This window comes from Penicillium soppii, assembly GCF_028829465.1.
Source record: "Penicillium soppii strain IBT 18220 chromosome Unknown utg000001l, whole genome shotgun sequence".
NCBI classification, from domain to species: domain Eukaryota; kingdom Fungi; phylum Ascomycota; class Eurotiomycetes; order Eurotiales; family Aspergillaceae; genus Penicillium; species Penicillium soppii.
In genome coordinates, this window is record NW_026643231.1 from 290,559 (window position 1) to 301,802 (window position 11,244).

Below are 11,244 nucleotides of genomic sequence, written 5' to 3' on the forward strand. Positions count from 1 at the left end.
TCGCAGCAATATAACTAGGATTACAGGCGTTGCCTCCAGACAACTCGTCGAGAACTAATCAGATTTGTGGCAATCTAGACGCACAAAGACTACAAAGGACTACATGATCTACTAGAAATTTCAAATAGAATCAAAGTATGCAGTCATTGACAGTATGTACAGCAGCAACTTTTGAGGGGTTCATCAATCATCGCCACAGTGACCGGGGTATCGTCTAGTCATCTCGGGCTTCCAAGCCATCCGTCTATCCATTATATCCTTTTTTTGTTCATCATCAATCAATAAAAAATGCTGCTTTACAGCTGCTCCACCCAGGGAGCGGCACCGGACTGCATCTGGTTTAGCCACTTGACGAGCTCAATGAGCTCGACACGACGCTCATCCTCCAACTGGTCCTCGTCGCCGGTAAGAACGGCCTGGAAGACAGGAAGAAGGCTGGGGGTGAGCTCGAGGATGGTGGCATCCTCCCACTTGTACATCTGGCAGATCATGCGGTACAGGGGCTCGTTCTCCTCGAAGTCGTTCTTCAGAGGAAGAATCTTGACAAGAGCGGGGAGAACGTCCTTAGTGGGGACACTTTCGCGGTAACGCAGGATCATACGGCTGACACAGCCGGTAGCGTTGTCCTGAAGGCGCGAGACGTCCATCTGGAGGCAAGACTCGAGGCGGCTGAGGATGGTAGGGATCTCCTTGGAGATCTCGGCCTCGGCGTTGGAGTGCTGGATCAGGCGACCAACAGCGTAAGCAGCGTTGGACTTGGTCTGCGGGTCCTCATCGGCAAGACGGTGTAGGAGCAGCTTCAGGAAGACTCCAGTGAAGGGGGTCACGGAGGCACCCATACCGTTGATGCACTCAGCGAGAACACCGACAGCAGTGGCGCGCTCGAGAGACTCGGTGCTACCAGCGTAGCGGAGGATAGTCTTCTCGAAAACCTTCCAGAGCTCAGCGAAGCTCTGACCCAAGGCAGCAGCCATGCCGGAGACGACATCCAGGGCGGTGTCAACGACAACCCAGTCGAACTCCGAAGACTCGTCACCAGCCTCAAGAGCCTCGTCCTCAGGGCCGAACTCAACCTGGCAGATGTGCTCCTTGGTGATGATATCGGTAACCATCTGGATCACATTGTGAAGCATAGTCTCGTTGGCAATGAGAGCGGGACCGCAGAAGCGAAGGTTCTCAGCCATGTTGCGGTTGATATCCGCGACGGTAGAACTATTTATCGGTCAGCAATCGAGTCTTTGAATCGATGAGTGACGAAAAATGAGGCAGTAAGAATGGTTCTCAGAATGTAGACTTCGCCGTTTACATCAATTACGCATTTTGCGCATCAAAGTGAGCTGGGTTAAGCGGAAAAAGTTCATCATAGAAATGTTGGGTAAGGGGGTAGAGGAAGAAAAATTGAAAACATACCGATCGTCCTCCTCGGTCCACATCTTCACAGTGGCCGTCATGAGAATTTCACCGAACTTCTGGACCTCCTTGGCAGGTTGGACCTGAAGGGGAAGGCCAGGCTGCCACTTGGCCATCTGGCCGGTCTCCTCAGCGATGGTGAAGAGCATGGCGTAAGAGCGGTGCAGGGTGCTGATGGTGCTCTTGCGGACACCCTCGTAGGGGTGCTCACACAGTGGCATCACGTGCTCAATGGTCTGCTCGAAGTATGGCAGGAAAGAGCTACGAGTGTGGGTGACGAGGTCACCGATGACCTCAACGGCGATCTCCTTCTCAAGAGACAGAGGGGTTGTGGCAGTGAGGTCATCCCAGTCATCCTCATCCTCGAGGTCAACATCCTCGATCTCTCCGTCGTCCTCTTCATCAGCACTCGCAACCTTGACCTTGCGGCCGTTAAAGGTAACCTCCTGGCCAACGAGATCCTTCGCAGCGCTGCCGAAGTCAAGATCGAGATCGCCCTCTTCCTGCTCAATGCAGTCGAACAGACCCTTCACGACACCGTCAAGGAAGGGAGAGAAGTGCTCGCCGTAGACCTTGGCCATGGCACCCCAGAAAATGTAGGTGCTCTCCTTAAGACGAGAGTGACCCAGGTGGAGGGCCTCCTCTGTGGCGCGCATGAGAGGCTCAACGTAAGGTTGGTAGCGCTCGGGGCCAGCGGCAGCAGCCATTTCACCCATGGAGTCGGTGACACTGGCTCGGAGGTCGAGCTCATCCTCGGTATCCTTGACAGCGGCGAACTCCTGAAGGAGATGCATGGACTGGTCGAAGAAGGAAAGGAAGGAGTCGCCGGCAGAGGAGGCGAGGGAACCAAGAGCACCGGCAGCGAGAGCCTTGATCTTGAAATCGGGGTGCTTGAAGAGGCTGTGCAGGATGGGCACAAGCTCAGCCTGGTAGGGAGCGACATCCTTCTCATCCAGACCGTCAACGACGGCGTCAATAGCGCTGATGCCAGCCTTGATAAGGTCAACTACGGGGCCCTCCTCCTCATCCTTGTACTCCTGCATGGCAGTGGCCAAGTTCTGGAACAGAAGGGGCATGAGGCGGGCATGCTCAGTGCTGAGATCCTCAACGAGGTCCTCGGCGAGACGAGCAACAGCGTGCAAGGAAGCCTGACGGACCTTGGGGTCCTGATCAGCGAGGAGCTGGAGAACCATGGGGAAAATCTCCTTCATTTGAGTGCTGATGAAGTCAGGGGCACCCTCAACACACATGCCGAGGGCCATAATACCAGCGCGGCGGTAGTCAGGGTTGGAGTTGTTGAAGTACTGGCCCAGGGCTTGAAGCAGGGGAACAACAACCTGGCTAGGAGGCAGGCTCTGGGAGAGGATATCAAGGAGACCGAGCGCAGAGCGGGCAGGGGTGATATCATCATCACCAATAGCGGTATCACCCAGCTCGGTGACAATCTGAAGAGCGGTGCGGGTGAGCTCCTCACCAATGCGCATGCCCTGAACCTTGAGCTTGCGGTACTGGACAGTCTGCATCAAGAAGCTGATGGCCTGGGTGCGAACATCCTCATCAACCTCAGTGTTGGCAGCGATCTGGTTCATCAAGATGACCAAGTCCTTGAGATGCACGGTAAGCAAAGCGGGATCAAAGCCAAGCAGGTTTTGGAAGACTTCGAAGCACTGCAGAACATGGCCTTCTTCTTGTCGCTCGATGGAATCCTTGAGAATGGCAACGGCGGCAGGAACAAGTGCCTGGAAAGCCTTGACGGGAGCCTCATCCTCCTCGGAGTCGAGGTGCTCAGCAAGCTTGCCCAATGACATAAGAGTGTTGATACGGACTTCGGCACTCTCAGGATCCTGGATAGTCTTGTTGAAGAGAGCGAAAAGTTCACCGAACTTCTCTTCGAATCCTTCGCCGATAGTGTCCAGGATGGTGAAGAGAATGTAGAGGGCGACAGCACGCTCTGCGGCATTGCCATTGTTGCCAGCCTGCAACAGAAGGTTGGGCAAGTCGGCCCACTCGCCGTCCTTCAGATCAATCTTGGCAATAGCGGAGATGATCTGAGCAATGGAGTGTTGGACGAGCAAAGAGCTCTCGGCCATAGTGGAACGAAGCAGCTGCTCGCGGATCTGGGGCTTCTGGTTGTCCTGAACCTTCAGCCAGAGCTTGGAAACGAGGGAGCGGGACTCCACGGAAGCCAGCTGGCGCAGATTTTGTTCATCGTGTGTAGTGCAAATCTGAATCAGGAACACAAGGGCCTCGGGCTTGTTGTAAAATTCCTTCTGCAGAACTCCGGTTGCCTCCTTCAGGTTTCCCAGGGAGGCTACATAGTATTAGCGACAAGTTTGGCATCGTGAGCATGGTAGGTAAAACTCACGATCCAGGATGATCTGCAGCTGCTGCAAGAACCGCTGTTGATCCATGATGGAAGAATGTGCAGTTTTTCAGACTTTTCTCTTTTTCTTCCGATCCCAGGTCTCTACTCCGTAGAAGAGACTCAGGCAAAAGTAACGAAGATTGAGCAGTCTGTCTCAAGACAAACAACTCAAAAGGGGGTATCACAAAGCAATTATGGACGAAGAAAAGAAGAAAAGAAGGAAAAGAGAGATGGAAGAAGAAAAGAAAAAGGAGAGTGGTGGGGGGAAAAGAAGAGAGTAGAAGAAGGAAAAAAAAAAGTTAGGAGTGGGTTGACTTCCCAATTTAGTTTAGCGCGGGAACAATTGTCAACACACGGGAATTTTGATTTTGGGCACCGAAGGGAATTCTTCTATGACTTCATTTTAAAGGACTTGAGATTACATGTGACCGTTCTGTTCGAGCTGTTCAGAGTGTTCAATTATATGATCCTGAGTGTACTGTAGCTTTTGTTGAGGTACTTGGTAGGAATGAATAATGCAACTTAATGCAACTCCGATAAACTCCAATGTAGCTAGCTTCATTATGCAAAGGCCTCCACAGTATAAAAATTTCAAAAAATTTCAAATTACGTTTCAATTAAAAATCTCAAAATCCTGAGAATGGTAAACGCCGCCTATACTCCAATTCTTTATGGAGATAAATGTGCTTCCGCCAGTAAAATAACGCCGGTTGGCAGCCAAGTGCTGTGTACCGATCGTCCACTCGACCATTTCAGGACCCACTAAAGGCCCAAGTAAACGAGACGGCTAATAATCGTCAGAGTCATAATCATCGCGAAGTAGCGAGGAGCGATAACCGCGCGAAGCAAGATTAGCCTCCAGGCCACCATCGGATGCAGGGTCAAAGTAGCCTAATTCCGTTAGTCAGATTCAAAAAGCAGAGAAGGGGAACAATGTCACATACCACCGCCACCAAAGTAGCTGAGAGCTACAGGTAAAAAGATGAGAGCATGGGCAGCAGCAAAAATGACCAGGGCAAGCCACACGCGGAAGTAGTAAATCTCGAAAATCTTGCTCCGAGTGAAAGCCAGGACACAAACCCCGAGAAGTTTCGTGATAGTGATGCCACTGAAAACACTTCCACCAACATTGACCAAGGCGGTCCATGCTCGTGCGTCTTTGCCGCGGTATTTAGCAGGTACATTATCCATGATTGGCCGGGCGGGGAACATGAATGCTCGGGCAATATGAGCACAGAACTCGACGCCAATGCCCACGCAAATGACCAGATTGACAAGAGAAACGGCATTCAGAGAGACACCGGCGATCGCCATAGTACCAATAATGTCGACTACAATCATGACCACTGTGGTGGTGACGACCGCACCGGTGGCGATTGACCCCAAGATCACAGAGGTCAGAACAAAGATGATAGCAACAGCTGACCCGAGTAGTGTGCCAGTAAGTCGTACGATAGACACGTACTGATCGAAAAAGATGTAAAACTTGGAGTACGGGAACACATCGATATTGTGCTCGCGTGAGATATCATCTGAGATTCGGCGGGCTGCAATATACGCCTGGATGAATTCATCCTGATTGCGAAGCGGTGTGTGGCTGGTGCGGAAGTGGCTGGCATTGATTGTTTTGCGGGTGTCGTCAATGACCAAAGCGTTGCTGTAGGGAGCCTTACCACCGAGGGGACAAGAGGCATCGGTAGGAGCATCAATCCATTTTTGGACATAATGGATGAATTCAGATCCTTCCGGCATCCCGGAAAGGGAGATGTTCCATGCAGGAACACGGTCCTCGAAACATAGCTTGCCGTCCTCTCTGCAACAGTCTTGCTGAGGGTTCAACCAGTAGAAGAAGTCATCGATCCAGCTGGCCGCGGAGCCTGCGAGATAGGAAACATTTGGACGCTTGGACTCTTGTTCAAGAATAAACGGCAGGGAATACTCTTCGCAAGTGGTGAATCGTCCACAGAGTTGTTGCTGGTGCTCTCGTTCAGTGGCATTCACATTGCGGGTCACGAAATATACTGGGGGACCTGCGCCAAAGTAGGCATCTAGATCGTTAAAGTAGGAGATCAGGTACGAGTCGCTGGGAAGCGCAATGCGCTGATCTAGCCCAAGAGGTACCTCTGGGATAAGGGCCAGGCCAGCAGTCAACAGACCCAAAAATAAGATGACGACACCTGCCTTGACTCGACGATCCAGAAGGAAGGGGGCGTAAACCCGACGAATGAAAGACTGCAGGCTACTCTCTGCCTCCTGATCATCATATTGTTCATCGGAGAAACCAAATGAATTCGCCTTTCGGACAGTGAGACAGGGAATACAATCTGCTCGAAGGCTCTGCACACGTCTTTGGTTCAATGCCAACACGGAGATGAACATGGTCACCTGCAAAATGGCGTTGATGAAGACGGCCCCGGCAGCGTAAGCGGCGAAATTCTTGACAGCGGGCATGCCGACAAAGACACCTAGCGCAAAGGCAACAGTCTCTGTCAAAGCAGACAAAAATATACTGGGACCAATTCGACTAACTGCTCGGGCGACTCGCTCATCGATCTCTTCGTCGGGATGGCTGATATTGACTCGCTCGAACTCGTGGACGATGAGGAAGATGTTGTCCACTCCAACGGCTAGAACTAAGAATGGAATGACTTCCGCAATGATCAAGGTCACCTTGACGCCAGCTGCCGAGAACAGTCCAACCGATGCAGAGACAGACATCAGAACAATGGCAATGCCCACAATTCCCAGAGTAAACTTAGACTGGACTAGAGCATTGGAAGGGTTGGTCAACAGAGACCTCCAGGTGACAGTCATTGATCCCAGGGCCATCGACACGTAGAAGAACATGATCAGATAACTGATTACAACGATCTTCGCGTCTGTGTTGGTAGATTTGTTCAGCTCCTGCTCCAAGCTGACCTCGGCATTGAAGGACACGCGAAGGCCTCGCTGGGCAGCTTCGGCTTGAACCTCCTTAAAATAATTTTCGAAGGTGTTCTCCCATTCCATGGCCTTTGCTTCTTCTTCGGATCCTTGTGCGTGATTGTTCACCACCCAGGTCACAATGAGGGCCTTGGCATCCAAAACGTTACCCGTTTCCTCGTAACCACCAATAATCATTTCAGGCCTCAGGGGCTGCGAGAAGTCAGGGAGACAGCTTGGATCTCCAGGAGAATCTGTACACTGCGTCAAGCGGTCCTTCCAAGTATCCGGGTCAAGATTCGAGACATCCCCTCCGAAATATCCAGTAAGCGATTGCACGACACAGGCATCTCCAGTAGGCTTGAAGCAAACATCATTTAGATTGAGTCCCTGTTCGAGGGAGATAATGCGCCGCACTTGAGATTCAACGCCGAACCACCAAACCAAGGTCTCATAATCCAAGAGTGGGCTGGAATCATTCGATGGGCGGTTGTTCACCAAGAATGCTTGTTCGGCCCGGTAGAACGGACCAAAGTTCTGATCAAAGAAATCTTTCTCCTGGGCTGCAGCAGACGATGGACTCACCCAGAGACGCACCGGGTCTGTTTCAACAGTGAAGCGTAGCCAGCCTAAGCTCAGCAGAGCCACGATAATGACGCTGGACGATATTGTAATGGCTGGGAATCGTGCGCAAACACCACCAATTCGATGAAACAACGCCGACAACACAGAGTTCAGCTTATAGACCCCTTGCGGCCGCTCCATATATCCCCCACGCCGCACGGTTTCTCCTTCGTCCTCATCATCACTGGGTGTAGGGTCTTGAAGCAAACGCACGCGCTCTGGTTTGCGGAACCGGCGTTCCTTGTATGTGACATAGCTAGCGAGGGCGATGACAAACAACAGGAATGCGGAGTACACAATGATGACAGCAAAAGACATACATGGCAGAAGTCCCACATGGCATGCCTCGGGGGGAGAGATGGCGGGCAACTCTGGGCAGACATCGGGGCAGTCAACACAAGAACAGCGGAAGTTCTTGTCTGGATCATTACAGGACTTCGGAGTCATGGGCAGAGGTTCCATTCCTTGCGGATCAGGCCCAGTAGGCTCTGTGTGGTAGTTGATCTGGAACGGACTTCCAAGGAATTTCTTATCACCTAAGAACTTCATGAACTGCGCATAATCTTTTGCGCCACCACCGATGAAATCGATGGCCTTGCCGCCCGAAGCACCGTTTTTGACGTTCTTACAACTATCGTAGAAGCCGCTCTGGTACTCTTCGGACCAAATGTTGTCTATCTCGGTCACCAATCGCTTACCAGATTTTTCTTCAGTTTTCGTGACATTGACGAAGAGCGACTGGTCCGGAGAGCATGTGAAGGTACAGAAAATGTTGAAGAAGTTGTCTCGGCAGGCAGGACAGGACGCGATGATTCCTTCGGCTAGTTTGAGGTTACTCCCGAGCGCATCGATCTGTGCAATGATCATTAGCATGAAATAGGATATAGAGTGCAAAAGTTGCTGCACTATAGACACCCAAAGTTGGAAAATTTCTTACCTGTTCATTACGACAACACACTGGGCCTTCGCTCCATCTGCTACCGCACAGATTCACCAATTTCTGGCGCACGGAGTCCTCTGGTTGCTGCGCTAGGTCATTATCGGGACAGGGAAGCTCTCCACCGAAAATAGACTGCTTCCCGCAATGACCACGAATAGCACAGCGGCCCTTTTCGTGGATTTTGGTCTCACCCTGCGCGCTTACAAGCATGGGCGCAAGAGAGCTCAGCCCAACGAGCGCAGCAATGGCCCCTGGTAGCCGCATCTTGCAGGAAGGGCAAGTGCAAGCAAGGGACTATACTTCAGTGTCCTCAATTAGAATTTCTAGGAGGGCGATGCTCCACTAGTGATGGTTGGCCATGCACTTGTCGGTCCGTGTGGGGAAGTGTTGCAGATCGAGCTCAGGAGCTGGAAGTAGAGAATGGAATGTGTCTTAGATTGGAACGATAACAGAGACTGATCTGAAACGGGGGGTAATTTTTGAAGTCACTATAGTAAAGAATGGGATACAATAGAAAGAAAGAGCAAGGGAGCAAAAAGCAAGCTTTCAAGGTTGAGTGACGTGAAGGCGGAGACCAAGGATACATCCGTCCCCCGCACGGTCGCGCAACGAAATGAAGTACCGCTTTGACTGGCACTAACGTCAGGCACACTTCACTCGATTGTGGCTCGAATCACATCTGATCTTGGCAGAGATCAAAACATGATTTCTACAAATAAAACAGAACATTCTACACAGTAAATTGTTATTATCTTAGATTCTCATAATTCATTTGGGGAAAAAAGTAAAAACTACAAATAGCATACAATGACCGACTCCAAGCTGAACCGAATCTTATGAACAGGAACTCCGAGTCTCCAGACAGAGACAAATATGACTGTATCTGCGTCGCCGATCTTTCAGTTAGCGACGAGAACAAATATGAGAAGAGCATGAAAATCTTCCAGAGGTATCATCAAATGAGAGAATTAGAAAATGACATAGCCATTTGCCCGGGCAGTACCATCACCACGGGCGTAGCAACATGTATGCAACCTAATAGCCATCATCCTCGGCTTGTTGGTAGATGTGGCGAGATCGTGTCGGGTCGTTTCGCATGGTTTGGCCGGAACCTGTGAAACCAACTGAAAAAGAAAAGGAGAGAAAGTTAGAGTCACCATACCTGCAAAATCAAATTCATAGGTCGCGACATACCTCGTGCATTCACACCCTCACCAGTTCGGAACATGCTGTCCTTCTTGCCAAACTTTCCCTTGCCCTTAGTCTTGGCTGCGAAATCCTTCCATTTATTCTTTCCTTCCTCGAGCTCCTTGTTCGCCTTCACCTTGCGAGGGACCTTAGCTGGACGAGGGGGTCCGTCACTAGCCATACTGGGCTCGCTGCGAGCCTGGGTAGCAAGAGCGGGGTTGATATCTGCTGCGGCGGAGATCACACCGGGGGGCGCGGGCGAGGGAGACGCCGAACTGCCTGGGGTTCCATCAGCCTTGCGTTTGCGTGAGTCAGAGCCAGAAATGGGTCGGATGTCCTTGGCCGTCAAGTTTTCCACCGTCCCATATGACTTGAATGAGACCAAGTACATTGGGTTGGTTGAGGAGCCTGTCATGGATGTGATTTTGGCCGGGTAGAATGCATTGTCGCCGGAGACCCAACGGGCAAGAACGGTATCGTTGACTGCAAATGAGGCCGGGGCTGTTGGGGTGGGTGCCTCATCAGTGTGGTCAGGCTTCTGGAAGCTGTTATTCTTGAAACGGTTCTCCTTGGGGGCAGGTTTCGGTGGCGCAGCCTGCTGTTCGGCTTTTTGTTCGGCAATGGCAGTTTCGGTAAGGCTTATGAGTTCACCAAGTTCGGTCTGGAGACTCGCAAGTTCTGTATTATCAGGGTCGGACTGCAAACTTGACACCACAGTTTCATACTATCTGCACGTTAGTGGCGAATTCACACGTGTGGGTAATTTGCGACCAACCTGAAGCTTGAACTCCTTTAGTTCTTCCTCCTGAGCAGCAATGTCGGACATGATGCAAACTCAAGTTAGTTATCCACAAGAATTAATAAAGAGAAAAGCTGGATTCTAGGATCTTGCAAACACAGTATTAATCAATGTTTGAAAGAAGTTTGGAGAAGCCATCGCGCGGAGAAGGTCGATGCCGCAAATTCATACTGCCAATTGGTCACGTGGACATTCACCGCCTCGATGCATCATATGTACTGCTCTGATGTAAATGTTGCTTCGTATACATATGTATCCATAGATTGTTTCGAGGATATTGTCGACTTGCTTCGAAATATGAAAACCTACCTAGGTAGGTAGATAGGGCTAATTCCAAGGATATGGCGTAGTGAAATATCGTTTATATCATTATGTTCCTCATCGTTTTGACATTATATATATACGTATGAACCGAGGTTTATTTCGTTGTGTCAAGGTACTTTTCAACTTTTCATTCCAAAATGTCAGGGCATACTTTATATGAGATATGAGTGTTGTAGCTGTGCTGAATGCTGAAAGATTCTGTACTATTGTACGAGCGAGGTACGGAGTACAATATATATCACGCACGAGAATGTATGCAGGGCCGTTTGATATGATAAGAATGTGAGCCAATGTCCGATAACCCACTTTGGATCGGCGGAACATGCAGGATGAAACGGGGCCTATTTACCCCGGAGCCCGTCTCGACGATTTCCCCCAATATTGCATGTTTTTTTTTTTTTTTGTTTGCCTTTTTTCCTTTTTGTTTGGAGATTCGATGGTTGGCCAATTTCACGGGAACGCAATAGAAATGAAAACGTCATTGATGGGCTGATAACTCATACGCTCATGAGATCTCGGACCGGTTAATCGCAACGTGGGGCTAGACCCGACAGTCGGAGTAAGGCCTAGAGAGCTCTTATATTGCAGTGTAGCAGTATGAGTCACCTGCAGAAAGTAAGTGAAACCTAAAAAAAAAAACGCGGACATCGGAGGATGATATCCACATGAATT

The 11,244-nt window shown here is 50.4% G+C and overlaps 3 protein-coding genes across 3 annotated transcripts; all 3 read right to left on the reverse strand.

Moving 5' to 3' along the window:
• Nucleotides 1–296: 296 nt before the first annotated feature.
• N7529_000097 (putative importin beta-4 subunit) lies at nt 297–3,821 on the reverse strand (the record flags this gene model as incomplete). Its single annotated transcript, XM_057235628.1, has 3 exons — nt 297–1,212; nt 1,411–3,721; nt 3,776–3,821. The coding sequence occupies 3 exons, from the start codon at nt 3,819–3,821 to the stop codon at nt 297–299; spliced, it is 3,273 nt and encodes a 1,090-aa protein (XP_057102431.1).
• Nucleotides 3,822–4,562: 741 nt separating this feature from the next.
• ncr1 (sphingolipid transporter NCR1) lies at nt 4,563–8,525 on the reverse strand (the record flags this gene model as incomplete). Its single annotated transcript, XM_057235629.1, has 3 exons — nt 4,563–4,666; nt 4,720–8,173; nt 8,259–8,525. The coding sequence occupies 3 exons, from the start codon at nt 8,523–8,525 to the stop codon at nt 4,563–4,565; spliced, it is 3,825 nt and encodes a 1,274-aa protein (XP_057102432.1).
• Nucleotides 8,526–9,296: 771 nt separating this feature from the next.
• N7529_000099 (tudor domain-containing protein) lies at nt 9,297–10,275 on the reverse strand (the record flags this gene model as incomplete). The annotated part of the gene is made up of 3 exons (XM_057235630.1): nt 9,297–9,385; nt 9,456–10,173; nt 10,201–10,275. The coding sequence occupies 3 exons, from the start codon at nt 10,273–10,275 to the stop codon at nt 9,297–9,299; spliced, it is 882 nt and encodes a 293-aa protein (XP_057102433.1).
• Nucleotides 10,276–11,244: the final 969 nt, after the last annotated feature.